General features: G+C 59.5%; 2 protein-coding genes across 2 annotated transcripts in view; one reads left to right on the top strand and one right to left on the bottom strand.

The window, feature by feature from the left end:
* The window catches only part of SRCIN1 (SRC kinase signaling inhibitor 1), a 72,694-nt gene extending 61,430 nt beyond the window's left edge, over nt 1-11,264 (top strand). Inside the window, 2 exon segments of the mRNA XM_045299328.1 lie at nt 3,730-3,876; nt 7,964-11,264. Coding sequence (XP_045155263.1) covers nt 3,730-3,876; nt 7,964-8,098 — 282 coding nt within the window. The 3' untranslated portion in view covers nt 8,099-11,264.
* A 569-nt stretch (nt 11,265-11,833) lies between these two features.
* ARHGAP23 (Rho GTPase activating protein 23) overlaps nt 11,834-15,064 on the bottom strand; it is a 61,523-nt gene continuing 58,292 nt past the window's right edge. The window contains exon 24 of the mRNA XM_045299327.1: nt 11,834-11,901. Within this exon, the coding sequence (XP_045155262.1) occupies nt 11,834-11,901 (68 nt within the window). The remainder of the gene's footprint in view (nt 11,902-15,064) is intronic.

Here is a 15,064-nt window from a genome sequence, read left to right as displayed (position 1 = left end):
CAGGGTGACCTGAGACCCCACACTCCAGTGTCCCAATGAGGACAGAGTGACATGAGACCCCCACACCCCAGTGTCCCGAGGACAGAGTGACCTGAGACCCCACACCCCAGTGTCCTGAGGACAGGGTAACCCAAGACTCCCACACCCCAGTGTCCCGAGGACAGAGTGACCTGAGACCCCCACACCCCAGTGTCCCGAGGACAGAGTGACCTGAGACCCTACACCCCAGTGTCCCTGGAGTGGTGCACTGCCTGGAGTCGGTGCACTCCCGGGATTCTCTGAAGGAGGAGAGGAAAAATAGGGCCAAGTGGACCAATGGCCATGGTGAGGTCCCAGGGGGGCCAGTGCCAGCCTAGACCACCCACTCCTGTGGGTGCCTGGGCCATAGGTCAACACCCACCCCCTTCCCTGTTACCCTGCCTCCAAACCTGCCCCCACCTTCTGCTCCTCAGGTGTTTGAGAGAAGTTCAGTGTCTTCCCTTCCCCCCACGCCCCGCCGCCAGCCGACCCCCACCTTGCTGTCCCCCCAGGACCTGGGGTCCCCCGGGGGCTCAATTCTGGGCCCCACACGGAAGGTAACGGGCTGCTCCCCCCCTCTCACGGCTCTCTCTGCCTGTGCTGCCACAACTTCCTCCTCGCCTCTCACGCTAAGCCACTAACGCGCCAGCCCAGGACCTGCATCCCACCACGGGCCAGGCACAGGACCCTGCCTTCCTCCAGTCCCCCGGGGCGTGGGCAGCCAGGGCAACCTGCTGCCTCCTGCTGGCACTATGAATGCGGGCGGGGGGCGGGGTGGTTTGTTGGGGCCTGCACCTGATTGGAGCCTGGCACGAAGCCTGCATTTTCTTTCCGTCTGAGATTGGAGTGTGCCTCTTGCTCACTAGGTGGCTTTAAGTCTGGCTCAAAAATCAGACTTGGGCATGGGCGCCCGCTGCGTCCTCTCCCCATCTCCCCCACTGTGCTGCCTGGGCCAGGTGGGGCTCGGTCCTCGCACTAGGATCAGCGCCTTGCTCTGGGGGCCAGGACACCCCAGAGTAAGCCCCTCCTGCACCTTCTGCCTCCAATGGCCTCATCTTGCCCCCTCTGGTCAAGAAACCTGTGTGCTTCCTTGGCTGCTGATTCTTCCCCGCCCCCCCTGTCTTTCATCATCGGGAAGTTCTTCCTTTTCTCTAACTTCAGTCCTCGCTGCTGTCCCGCTGCACTTATTTCCTGTCTTATTTCTTGGGAGTTCTGGGGTTTTACCAACTCTGTGCTCCTGGGGGAGGGGGGGGAAGGAGGTCTAGGCATCCAGTTAGGTTGGGGCCCGAGGACCCCCGCTCCCAAGAGGACAGCCAATGCCCCCCCACCCCACCCCGCCCTCCCTCCCCCATACACACCAGATTTCTGTAGTGTTTGGCTGCTGGCCTGGGGAAGCTGACAAGCACCAGCTGGGTGGACAGTGCCATCTGGTGGGCAGCAGATGGACAGAGAGGCCCAGGAGCCATCAGGCCACTAGGTGTGGAGGAGCGGCTTCTGAGCTGTGTCCTCAGTTGATGCCTTGTCTGGCTCGGGGGCCAGTGCCAGAGGGTCTGGGTGGGCACAGCTGTGCCCTGGCCGATCCTCTGCACCCCGAGGTGTCATCGGGCAGTGGAGTCGAGCAGGCGGGGGGCCCTCCGCTCTGCACCCCACTCCAGGTAAGCAGCTACCAAACAGGGCTGGGTGGGCTTCCTTGGGAGGGAGCGCAGCTCCTGTATCTCCCCGTAGACCTTTCTCACGGAAAGAGCACTGGCCGTGGGGTCAGACTGCCTGCACACAGATCCTGGCTCTGCCCCTGGCCAGCTTAGGCTCAGGGACCCTGTGTGGTGGGGATGCTGAGAGCAGAGCTATGTCACAACCCCCAGTGAGGTGTGAAGCTGAGGGCCTGTAACACAGCAGACAGTGGGGATTATACTGAGATGCCTTGAAATCGAGGGGGGCCAGCTGGGGGCCTCTCTCTGTGCCCCACTGCGGCCAGGGCCTGGAAGGCTCCCGGCAGCAGCCGGCCAGAGTACATGCAGCAGAGGAACTCAGCAGAGACAGAGCGTGTACCCTGAGGCTGCCCTCGGCTCTCCGACCGATGATGAGTGCATCTCAGCCCACAGCCGTAATTGTCACGCCTTACAGTGCCACGTGCCTGCACGGCTCCCGTCCTTCTCCACCAGCCGCCCAGGAGCATGTCCCAGGAGCATGTCGGCCTCCCAGTGCACAGAGGAGCACACGCCTCAGTGTACAAGGGGGATGAGAAGGGACCTGTGGCCTTGCTCCTAGATAATCTGGCACCTACCAAGTGGGGAGGTGTCTCGGCCTCCCCCTGCCTCAGTTTCCCCATGGTTGAGAGGAAGGACTGGGCTCACTCTCCCTTCCCCATTCCAGGTCAGGCACTCTGGGCTGCAGGGGTCACACACCTCCTCATCTTCCTTCTCCCAGGCTGCCCCGAGCCCCAGAGCCTTCTGTGTCCCTCGGATCATCTTGACGGACTGCACCCCTAGCCCCCCATCCCCACCAGAGGCCAGACCCGAGGCACCTGTCCCCTGGATGGTCCCTACTCCACGCCCTCGGACCCTGGGCCCAAAGGCCCTACCAGGGAAAACAGCTGAGGCACCGCGACTCAGGATTAGCTCCCTGCCCGGGAGTGAAGGGACAGCTCTGAAGAGACTTGGTGGAGAGGTCTGCAACCCCGAAGATGGAGGAACTAGGGTCCTCTGTCCTTGGGGACCTTCCTTGGATGGGACTCAGAAGCTCTCCGCAGAAGAGGCCCACCCGAAGGAGACCACCAGGGACTCGGGACCAGAAGCCCAAGTCTGCAGCAGGAAGTGCCCAGAGCCACAGGCAGTCGGCCTCACAAGGCACGGTGCCACCCTGAGGCGGGTGGACAGCCTGGAAGAGACCGTTCGGGAGCTGGAAGCCACCCTGAGCGAGATGGGTGTGGGACCTCACCGAAGCAGCCCCCCAGACCTGCCCCCAGGCCCCCAGGTGGCTGCCTCCTCTGCTGTGCTGTCCTCCGGCCTGCCTTCCCTCTGTCTGCCTTCAGAACTGGAGGGAGGTGCGGGGTCAGGAGCATCATGCCAGCCCCCTCCCCCCACTGGCTGCTTCTCCACTCCTGCTGTCCTCCTGGGCCTGGGCCAGGTGGGGGTTTGCAGGCAGACCCCCGGGGGGCTGGGCAGCCGGCTTACTCCGGGGTCTGCCCTCCCAGCCCTGGCCTGGGGCCAGGCCCCTCCCCTGCTGCTCTGTATCTGTACCCAAACAAATAAAGTTCTACCCCCATTTCCACCCACACCCCCTCCTGCCTCTGACTCTCTCTGTCTCTGTGGTTTCTGCGTCTCTCAGTCCCCAGACTGGCTGCCTCAGCTGGTTCACCCCTTCTTCCGTGAGGAGATGCCCCCGTCCTCATGGACGCCCCATCCTCCAGTGAGGAAGGTGCCCCCATCATGGACTCCCAGCTCAGGACGGGGACCCTTTGCTGGAGTTGGGGTGGGTCCACAGCGCTCGATTCAGAAGCACCCCCCCGCCCCCCAACAGGAGGGCACTGGCTGTACTGGGCGACTGGTGGGAGACCACGAGCTGCTGGGGAGGCCTCCCTCGTTCTGGGGTTGTGGCCCAGCCCGATCCGGGGGCACGAGTAGACCTGGAAGTCTTCACGAAGCGGGTCCAGACTGCCGAATTGGGGGGCTCCTGTGTGGCCCAAGCCTAACCCTGTTCCTCTTCCCGCAGAGCGGTGGTGGCAGCGTGCCGCCCATGAAGATGGCAGCTCCTGCGGCCTCCCGGCTGAAGGCGGCCCAGGGCCAGGCGGGCAGTCCGGACAAAGGCAAGCACGGGAAGCAGAGGGCCGAGTACATGCGCATCCAGGCCCAGCAGCAGGTACGCGCCCGTGCGTGCATGCATGCGTGCCGGTGTGCAGGCGTGTGTGAGTGCATGGGTGCATGTGTTGGGCTCAGCACCCACCAGCATCCCCAGGGATTCCACCCTCCTACCAGGACTGCCCACTAATCGCTTGAACCATCCTCTCCCTCTCCCCCAGCCCAGGCTCACAATCAGGTTAGATTAGGGGTCTCAGCCAGGCCCCTTCTCTTTCTCTTGGGAGCCTCCAGGCACAGGGGCAAGGACAGACTTTCTCCCTGGCTTCCTGTCACCCTCCTCCTAAAGACGGTGGGAGGGGATGGCTACATGGCCTGTCTTGGAGTGGGGAAGGGAGCTGTGTTCCTTGCCCCTGCCCGTCCCCCCACCCCCACCCCCTGCCACACTCTTTTCCCTGTGCTTCCAACTCTGTGTCCTCTGCCTCCCCGCCCCAGTTCACTGAAGCTCCCTCCCCCCTGTTTCAGGGCCCCCGTGACTTGTAGGGGACAACCTGTAGCCCAAGGAGAATCTGACTCTGTCTTTGCTTTTCCAGCCTTGGGCTTGGGTTTCCCTGGGCCCACCGCTGACATTGAGGGGTGGGACTCTGGCCCTCTGGCAGGGTGGGGCGTGTGTGTATCGGTTCATGGCAGCCGCTTCCTGAGTTAAGCAGCCAACTTGGGGACTGCGTGCGGAATAGACAGGCCTGATCTGTCCCCACCCAGTTTGCTACTGGCAGGTGCAGGATGGTTCCTCAACTGTGTGCTTGTCTAACTATTCTGAGGGCCCTGAATCCAGGCTCCAGTCTGTACCCCGGGCTGGGTGAGTGGCTCCTATCCAAGCCCTGGTCTGTACCCCAGGGCACAGAGGGTGAGTGACCCTGGATCCAGGGGCATGTCCACATGCTCGGTGTGCAGACTCCAGACCCAGAGGCGGGACCTGCTACACAGTGGAGGGAAGGGGCTCCCAAAGGCACAGCCGGGAGAGCTGGCACTGTGACTCAGCTGTCCTCAGACGCTTCCCACTGTACAAAGCTGCAACAGCCCAGGCACCCAGGGCCCCTGGCAGTCTTCCAGCCCATCTCCTGCTGTTTCTGCTTGCCTCTGAGCCACCCACCTGCACCGTCACCCTGGTCACAGGACCTGTCGCAGGGCTGTCTTGGTGTCTCCTTCTCACAGTGGGTTGCCAAGGGGGGCGGCAAGGTAGATGGCATCTGGTGCCCCCCCCTCTCCTCCTCCCTACCACCATGGAGGACTCCCCCCCCCCAATATCCTGTCCAGCTTCTCCCTCCTTCCTGCCCAGAGAGCAGCTACCTAACGTTTGGGGTTGTTCCCAAGAACCTTTTCCAGAAGCCCTGCCCCAAAGCTCCCCTCTCTTGTCATTGGCCCATCTGGACGTGAGTCACTGGTGAGGGATCCTGGCTTTTCCTGATCCCTTGGCAGTGCAGTGCCTGCTTGGGGCCACATTTATCGAGCAAGGAAGAGGGACATGGGGTGGGGGTGGGGCGGAGGGGGGGGCATGTACTGGCCCTAGAGGAGGCAGGTGACAAGGTCTGCCTCATGGACAGGTGGCACCCTGCAGCCTGGGGCCGGGATGCACGCATGTGCTCTGGGAACAGTCACACAGGCAAGAGAGCCAGTGCAGGGTCAGCTCCCAGGCTCGGCCACAGGGCCACGTTTCCCACAGTGGAAGGCTGGGCATCCCTGAGGTGACAGTGTTTTGCTTCTCTGGTCGTCATTGGGACCGACAGGCAGGGCTTGCTGGTGAAAGGAAAGTGCCAAGAACCTTCGGAGATGGCAGCTGTGTCACCTGAGCGGCGCAGGGCAGGGCCACCAGGCACTGTTGCAGGTGCTCCCTCAGCTTCTGGAAAACGGACTTGGCCTGGTGCCACAAGCTCTCTCCTGGGAGGCAGAGGGCCTCAGAGGACTCAGGAAAAGCGGAGCAGCAGGCAACGGGACCACCACGCCGTTTCCAGTGCTTGCTTGGACTGGGTTTGGACAATCACCCCGTGGCCCCCGGGTGCCACGCGACTTGAAGGCAACTGCCCCAAGACCTGAGCGTGAGATGGACCAAGTCACAGAAATGTGCTGAAAGGGAGAAGCGGTGTGGGTGTGAGGCCGGTTGCCCAGACAAACAGAACCACGGCACTCACACGTATGTCAGAAAGAACTATCAGGTAGGCGTCCCGGCTCAGTTCAATTCAAGTCCACGATCGGACGCCTGCCTGCCGAAGCCTCTCCAGACTCACATCTCTGTGGGCCTTGGACGCAGAAACGCGAAGCGGGGAGATCCCAGGCCGGGCATGCAGAGCCCTGTGGATCCAAGGTCGGTGTGACCACAGTGGGTGCTGACAGCCCCCAAGGTCGCAGAATCCAAGCAAGGGAGCGAAGGGAGGACTCACGGTCTCAGGGTCCTTCTCATCAAAAGACCACACTGATGAGGAAGCTTCACCAGGCTGCCGCCTGATTGGCAGGTTGAGTCCACCCTACCCCCACACAGAGACCATGGCTCGGAAGATCGGGCAGGGACCATGGCTAGGAAGACCATGGATAGGAAGAGGCGGGCAGGGGACTCGCCACCTTGCTTGAGACACAGTGAGAAGTGAAGAAACCAGGGGAGAAGGCGGACGCGTTTTGCATCCGCATTTTGCATCCACGTTTTGCATCCGCCTGGCTTGGCAGAGAGGACCCTGAAGGGGAAGCGGGTGGAGGGAGGGTGGGAGCATGGAGGCCCAGGGTCTTGGCAGAGCCTTCAGATGGCTGTCTTCAGGCCCAGGTGTGGGGAGCCCTGTGAGGACAGGGGCCATGCCCGGCAGACGGTGGCACTCAGCAAAGGACCCAGGAGACAAAAGACCTTGGGCCTGTTGGGCCTGGAGCCTCTCAAAGCAGCCGAATTTCAAGGACAGGGCTCCGCGGGCCCCGTGGGTCCCCTGCAGACCCGGTGATACAGAGCTGGGGGCTGGACGTTCGGGGCAAAATGGAATGAAAAGAGAAAGAATTTTTTTTTCCCCACGAGCATGTCGATGCCCCTCATGTTTCCAGCACAACCCAGACGCATCACTGAATGGACCATCTGTGCACACGTGGGAGGGAAATGGCAACGGACGGCACCCAGCTGCGTCCAGAGCCCCCCGAAAGCGAGGGGGAGCAGTGTTCAGGGATCCCTAGCCCAGAGGGTCTCAGAGTCAAGAGGACAGCGGAACCACCTGTGGCACTTACTTGAAATGCAGATTCCAGGGCCAGGGGTACAGCGCCCTTCGGATCCAAGGTCATGGGAACACAGGGGGGCCCCGACGGCCCCCAGGGTCGCGGACACAGAATCGTGGATACTGGCGCGGGCCCAGGAATCTGCATTTGTAACAAGTGCTACATGGTCTCCCTTGAGGCGACGCAGACGGTGTTCGTAATTGGAAGATCCCAGCTCCTAAGAACACACCTCTGGGACCAGTGGGGACTGGGAGGCTGGCCATTTCCAGTGTCAGAACTGACCATTCAGTGCAGGATGCCCCACAGGGAGGGAAGGAACGCCCCATTCCCAGTGGAAGGTGCCCAGAAGCAGGGGCCGGCTGAAGAGGCTGCAATGGGGGGGTCCCTGCAGTGGGCAGGAGGCTAGCGCTGCTGTCCCAGGTTTCCGGGGTGGGGTCTTTGCGGGGTGCTCTCAGAGTGTGTGTGTGTGTGTGGGGACAAGCTTGCGTCTCAGGCCGCTCCTAGATCTGCTGGCTACTGAGAGTGAGAGCCTGAGCACCCTCAGCCCGGCTGCCCCGCTGTCGCAGCTAACATGTCCCTTCTTCTTCTCCCCCCTGCCCTCTGCCCTCTCCCCGGCTCCTTGCCTGCGTGTCCTGGGCACGGCCCACCTCGTGTCTCTCTGGTGCTCTCTTCTGCCTTCTCTGTTTGTCATCAGTAACCACAGACCTACCCTCCCACTCTGGCTTCCAAGGTCCTTCCTGCCCCGCCTGCAGCCCCTCCTCTCCCTGCCTCTCTCCAGCCCCCTCTCTGGTGTCTTTTGCAGTGAATTTTCTCTGGGGTTTGACTCTCATTCTCAAAGCTTCGCTTGGGGACCAATGTGCAGGCTCTCCCTTCCTCTCTCTGACCCCTGACCCCTGTTTTCGTTCCAGGCCACTAAACCATCTAAAGAGATGAGCGGGTCAATTGAGACCTCGAGCCCAGTCTCAGAAAAGCCTTCGGCTTCCAGAACCTCTATCCCCGTATTGACTTCCTTTGGGGCGAGGAATTCTTCCATATCCTTCTAGAAGCCCCGTGACACCCCCACCCCAGCCTGCCCCCTCCCTCACCCCTGCCATTCTCTCCCTACCCACTCTTCTTCCCCCATCTCCCCCACCCCACCCCTCGCCCGCCATCTACCCCCATCCTCCAGACCCTCTGGTGACGCTGCCACCCGTGTGGCAGCCTCAGTTCACCACACCCATCCTCTGTTGGTGTATTTGGGTTTTTAAATGACTCACTTTCAATTTTTAAAAAAATAAAATAAAAAGCAAAACTGTAAAACTGGAAACCAAACACACCACCACTGTCCCTTGATTTCTTTTTCCACAGTGGCCTCCTGTTGGCCCACTTCCTGTCTCTCCCTTTCTCTCTCCCCACTCTTCCTCTCAACTTGTCCACCGTTTCTGCACCCTCCTCTCCCCTCCCTACTTCTCCCCTCCTCTCCCCTCCTCTCCCCTCACTTCCCAAGAGTACTGCAAACCAACTCTGAGCCACGGAGACTTGGAGCAGGCGGCGAGAGACCCCCTTCTCCTCCTTGGACACCTTCCTGAAGGAACACCTGGACACGGGGCCCACCCCAGTATCAGGATGGGAGCCAGGACACAGGGAGAGCTCGGTCCTGTGGACGGCCTTCCTCCCTGTCCACCTTCGGGACGTGACTGGGCTCTGCTGCTATGCCTCACCCCTCCACTTGTGCCTCGGTGGGCTGGGCCCGGAGCTGGCCTGGCCGGTGGAGGCTGGCGTTCAAGAGACCTTGGAGCATGTGTGGGCTGTGGAAGCTGCCTCCCCGGAGAGTGGCTGCTCACTGTGACTCACCATGGCGGCCCTGAGGAGCTGTCTGGCCTGTGCCTGGAGCGGGAAGGAGGCCTTGTGGGCTTTGCTGGCCGTGGAGGGGGAATTGAACAGGCAGCTACCACAGGGGGCACTGCCTGGGAGAGGGCAGCCCTAAAGGAGGGGTATTTGGTACTTTTAGTTTCCTAATTTAGCACTTTAAATGGCATTAACTTATTGAATAGGGGTGGGTGGGCAAGGATGAGGGAGCTAGAAAATTAGGTTTTGAGGCCCGGTGGAGATGAGAGGTGACGGGCGGTAGTGGAGACAGCTCTGACCACCCACCAAGTGGGAAGGGGGGTGGCGAGCATTTTCACGGCTTTTAAATGGCAGCTGGTGAGCCCGAGTGAGATCCTTGAGCTGACCTGAGCGGCCTGCTCTGGTTGTGGCTGATTCTAGTGAGTGGGTCACTTGGAGAGGGGAGGGGAGACCAACCCTAGATTGTATGGATGAGGAGGGGGAGGGGGATGAAATGAGGGGTCCCAGGGAGCAGACTCTGGTTTGGAGCACAAAGTGGGGTAAGCACAGGAAGAGCGGGGAGTTGGGGTCTGCCCCTTCCCCCTTCAGTAAGCACAGAGCGAAGGAGCCACTGGAGGGGAAACCCCAGATTTGGGCTCCTACCCCTGGGGCATGGCAGGGGGTGGGTCAGCACCCGGGGAGAGCCAGGGGCTTGGGGCGGGTTGTGTTCCTTCATTTCTTCTGCTGTTGTTGGGGTTTTATGTTTCGGGGTTTGGGGGATTTCTTTTGGTTCATCCTTGTTTGTTTGTTTTTTTTTAGCTTTGGATCATTTTTGTACAAAGGCAAGCAAGCCTTTTTGAAAAATAACAAAAGAAGAGGGGGGGAAAATCCCTCCTTAAAAAAAAACACAAAACGCCCCCCTGGAAAATAGAAGAAAAAAAAAAGGACCTGATAAATGATGCAATTACTTTTAATTGCAGGGAACTCTTTACATTTAAGTGAAGTGTCTTAACATTTTATATTGTTTTAAAAATATATTTACATATTATATATATATAATATACGTAATATAAATATATATAAATATTTAAAAAGAAAAAAGGAGCAGCAGGGCCCGCGCCCTGGCCACTGTTCTGGCGGGGGAAGGGCCGGGTGGGCATTGTCTGGCTTCTGTGGTCCAGTGACACGGTTTGGTTTGATTTAGCTGTACAGAGACCCCTGACTTGGGAGGGGAGGGGGGAGTGGTGTCCCCTCCTCCTTCCACTCCACTCCTCTTTGCTTGCGACTCTTAGCTTGCCCCCACTGCCCTCCCTCAGCCCTGTGCCCCACTGTCATTGTCCTGAGTTGAATGTCCATTTGTGGGGGAGGGAGCAGAGGCCCGGGGACAGTGTCCAGGCTACAGGGGCAGCAGGAGGGAGCCCTGCCCCTCGCCCACAGGCCCGGCCCAGCTGGTCGGCGACTTCCCTTCCCTTCGGTTTCTGCGCATTTATGGGCTGGACGTGTTTGTGTGGAGGTGAGTGCAGCCTGCGCGCGCATGTGTGTGTGTGTGTGTGTGTGTGTGTGTGTGTGTGTGTATGCACTGGAGACTGGTGTCGGAGCACTGGCAGCTCCTACCTGCATGCCAGCGTGCAAGGGGCTTGGGGGGAGGGTCAGCCTGTGTGCAGTTGGGGTGTGTGCAGGTGGGCGAAGCCGCCGGAGGCTGGTGGGGGTGCGGGGGCATGTGTGTGGACAGAAGCCCGTACTCTGAGGGACCTGAGATGTGTGTGCCTCTCTGGTATGCAAAGGCATGTGTGTGCTGGTGCAGATCCAGGTGTGTGTGTGTGTGTGTGTGTGTGTGTGTGTGTGTGTCCCATCACCCCTGCACCACTCGCTGTGGTGCCCCCCCTCCAGCCCCCTAGCCCCCCAGGTCCCCTCCAAGCCCGCAGCACGTTGATGCCCCCAGCTGCATGCGCCTCGCTGCTCTGTCCATCAGTGTGTGCTTGACCAAGAGAACACTAAGACGCCTGGGGGGGACCCTGTATCCGGCCCCTCCCAGCCCCCACCCACTGTGCTGTGTGACTCGCATGGGGGGTTTCTCTCTACCCCTTCCACAATACGCTGTTTCCCCAGGAGCCTGGGCCCCAGGCCCGGAGGACTCCCGAGGGGGCCTTCCCCTGGGCGCTCGGCTCTGCCCCCTGCCCGCCCACCCTGTAGGGCCCGTGTTGGTGTAGCAGTGAGGCTTCTGTGGATGCTCTGTGACCTGTCGGTGTACCTTGACAACTTCTCAGAGGGAAGGGTTGCTGTGTTTTCTCTGTCTCTCTTTTCTAATGTCCTGTTTTCTTCTCCCCTCTGCCCTCTTCTCTTCCCCTTTGGTTTTTCTAGCCGAGTGTTTGGGGCTTTAATAAAACTGGTTTCTTTTTCCTCTCCCGGACCTCCTCCTGGAGGCTGCTGTGTGATTCTTTCTCTCCTCCGCCTGGGAGGGCCTGGAAGGGGCAGGGTCTCGGGAGAGGGCTGGGTAGAAGGCAGGCCTTCCTGCCCAGTGCAGTAGGAGGGACAGGCGAGTCCGAGGGGCTGCTGACCCCGGGGTGAGATAAGCCAACCACCCTATAGAGCGCCGACTTGTGTTTACTTCATGATCACCAGGTTCATGTTTTTTCACATGTGAAAACATTTGGGGAAACATTATTCTAATGGGTCAAAAGCCGCAGCTAGGAAAACACTGGCCTGAACCACTCATTCCAGCCTGCTTGGCTGGAGGGGGGCAATGGTGGTTGCGTTCCCCTGGGACCTTTTGTTTCCACCCGCCCCTGTGGTCTCCTCTGTACCGGGAAGGTTCCTGTGAGGAGACTTACTCCGGGCTCCCACTGAGTCTAGGTGGGTGAGTGCCTTGCATTCTGACCCCGTGACCTGCAAGCGGCCTCAACCCTCCCAACCCACCGCAGCAGAGGCCAGCAGGAGGTCCCGTGACCCAGGCAGCGCCCTGACAGGTTGTCTCAGGCTTTCGTGGGATTCAGAAGGCTGTACCACTGGCCCAGCAGGTTCCAGGGGTCTTTAAAGCTACCTGTGCAGACATTTTGTCGCTTGGCTGAGATCTGGGATTTTAGTCGGTCTCTCCCAAACCCAGCACCTTCATCACTTCTGTCCCATGAGACAAACCACAGGTGTCCTGGTGCCTCAATTACCCTTTCTCCTCCCCAAAGCAGAGAGCCTCCTTAGAGACAGAACTTGGGGGAACCTAACTGCTTTCTGCAGGGACAGCCACTCCAGGGGGCCACCCCTCTGCCAAAGCCCCTACATGCCCTTGAACTTGTAGACAGCCAGGCCTCATCCCTCCTGGCCTCTTTAGCAATTCACCATGCCTGTGTGCTTCCATCCCAGTCCCAGAAATCTTCCAGAATAGGCAAGCTACCCTTCCACTCCCGGAATCGCCCCATTCCATGGCCGGTCAAGATCAAGTGACACATGGGACCACCCGCTGCCTGCCAGGAGTCAGGCCAGGCACCCCCTTCCTCTCCGGATGGTGCAGAGCTCACTGGGCTGGGGTGCAGTCTAGCAGGGGAACAGAAACACCTGTGCTAACTCATCCCAGGAAGGAAAGCGGCCCGTCAGGCAGCTGTGGCAGAGTCCTGGGAAGGGTAGGGTGGGCTCCCACCTCAGAGAGGTGGGCCAAGCCCTGAAGTGTGAATGGAGGCCTTCAGAATGAGGAGGAGGGCCTTTGTGAGCTGGTGGGCGTGTTCTGGGCGGAGAGAGGGCTAGTTCAAAGACCCTGAGGTGGGAAGTCATTTAGAAATGTTCTAGAAAATGAAGCGGCCGGCTCTCCGGATCGTGTGTGGGGATGGAGTGGCGGGCCTGAGACCTGTAGCAGAGAGGGCAGGCTCCTTCCCAGCTGGGGAGAGCAATCAGGCGGAGGGCTGTAAGCAGGCAGATGACACTGGACTCCCTTATCTAAGAGGCGGCTGACTGCAGTGTGGACAGGAGATAGGGCTGGGCTGGCAGGGATGGATGAGGGCAGGGAACAGATGTTTGAAGAAGTCCAGGCGGCGCTGTGGGCTGGGCGTTGAGCTGCCAATGGCAAGGATTCTGTTGTCTTTTAAAGACAATAATAATAGTAAAGACAAAGGGGAAAATAAAGAACAACAAACAAAATACTGTCTTTCACAGTAACGCTGCGTCCTTCGTCTCTTCCTGCGGGTTTGGGTACCCAACTGGGCTTTCGGCCTGAAGGAACCTCTTTCGTTCTTAGTAAATGGCAGGTCCCCTTGTGACAGATAATCTCAGCTTTTCTCTAGCGGGAGCTGTCTGCCCTTCCCCATTTTCGAAGGAGTGGGTACGAATGGGGTTTGGGTTCATTCTCATCTACAGCCTGGGGAAGGTGGTCCGTCGGACGGGTAATCCTGTCCCTGCGCCCTTTTTCTGGGCTTAGATTTATGGATGGACACAGTGTCTACAATGACGGGTGGGGCAGGACGGGGCTATGTTTTCTTCTGTTGTGCGTAGGGTCACTATGGGTCCGAACCGACCCCAGGGCATCCACCACCACCACCATTTACTAGCTGTGTGACTTTGGGCCAGTTACTTAACCCTTCTGAGGCCTAGCTAGACAATGGAGCTACCCATAGCGTGGAGCTCGAAGGGGAAGGTTGACTTCAGATATGGAAAGTCCCGCTGTGTGCTGCCCGGATGGTCTCCATGGAGAAGTCTGACCCTCTTAGCTCATTTGCCAAATCAAAACCACCCGTGGGAGAGGAGGGGGCTTTCATCATTGAGCCCCGCCTCCCTTCAGGGCTCCTCTGTGGACTGTGGTCTGCGTTTCCTACAGATGGACGCTGGGGGCAGCAGGGGCAGCACGGAAGGGGGGACAACTCTGGAGCCATGTCACAGAAGGCAGCCGACACTGTTCTAAGCTGACGTACATGAATAAGACAGTGGGCACCACACACTTGGTCCTTTTGAGACACTCTTTGAGCCCAGGGTGCCTGTGATGGCCCCAGGTCAGGGTGACCCCTCTCAGCGTATGGGCCTCTGGGGCCATTACAGAGAGAACCCAGGACCTCGGAGGAAGGTCCCTGCTCACCTGAGATCAGGCCCTTGGAAACCTACACCTTCCCCAGCAACGAAAGTCTCCTGGCCTTCCTGCCTGTGTGCCCAGCCTGGGCCACTGCTCACACCCTGGACATCCACACAGCTGCCAGAGTACGAGATTTGTCCCCACCCACCTCGGCCTGGCCAAGGGGCCACCTGCCCGCCACCACCACCCCCATCTGGGCCCCCCCCTTGTTCCTCTCTGCTCCAGCCCCAAACAAGCGAGACAGCTGAGTCGAGCCTCGAGGAAGGCCGTTTATTTCCGAGATATAGACTGCACTTTGAAGACAGAACTTTCCAGAAGCGGGACATCTTAGTTGTTGCCTAGAGAGGTGTGTCAGGGACACAGTGCAGGAGACATGCGGATGTGGGGTGGGGGTGCTTTACCCAACACTGTTACAGCACTGTTTTAAATGAGCAAAACGTCTTTAAAAATCCTTATAAATTCTTTTTTATGTTACACATTTAGAGACAATATTTACAGGAAGGGGGGGGGAATAGAGACTTCTACTTCACAGCCACTCTCTGCGCACAAGAGGACTGACAATGCAGTGGGTCCACAGCCCACAGCCTTCCCTGGAATGAGTGAGGGTGTGTGGGGAGAGGCTGGGCGGGGTGCTCTCAGGCGATCTGCCATCTATTTACAACAGGTGGGGGTGGAGGGGGCTGGGTCCCAGCTCAGTCCCCGATGTGTGTGTCTGAGGAAGGGAGACAGACACGGGGACACCAGTGGCCGTTCTTCCTGCTCCCCTCCTCAGGGCAGAGAGGGTGGGGGGCTCTGTGTGAAGGCATGGGGCATAGGTGGAAGAGAGGCCATGGAGGTACCAGCATGGGGGTACAGGACTGACTGAGAGTCCTGGGGGTAGAACTGACAAAAGTAGAGGGGAGGGGTACTAGACAGGTGGGGGTCACCCCAAGCCCTTCTTGGGCTCCCCTGACAAGCAGCAGGGGGATGGGATCCCCATGTGCACCAACTACTGGGGAGCTCTGGGAGGGTGGAAGGGACAGGAGTGGCACAAGGTCCCTGACAGTGGCCACACACACACACACACACACACACAGGGCCCCGCCCCTCCTCCCACAGCACGGACACCTGACACCGCCTTTTCCCAGATAGACCACGTGACCCGTTAGTGAAGAGC

Source organism: Echinops telfairi, unplaced genomic scaffold, assembly GCF_000313985.2.
Source record: "Echinops telfairi isolate 266 unplaced genomic scaffold, ASM31398v2 ScPeMD7_7458;HRSCAF=8496, whole genome shotgun sequence".
Classification (NCBI taxonomy): Eukaryota; Metazoa; Chordata; class Mammalia; order Afrosoricida; family Tenrecidae; genus Echinops; species Echinops telfairi.
This window is presented reverse-complemented; position numbering and strand designations above follow the sequence as displayed.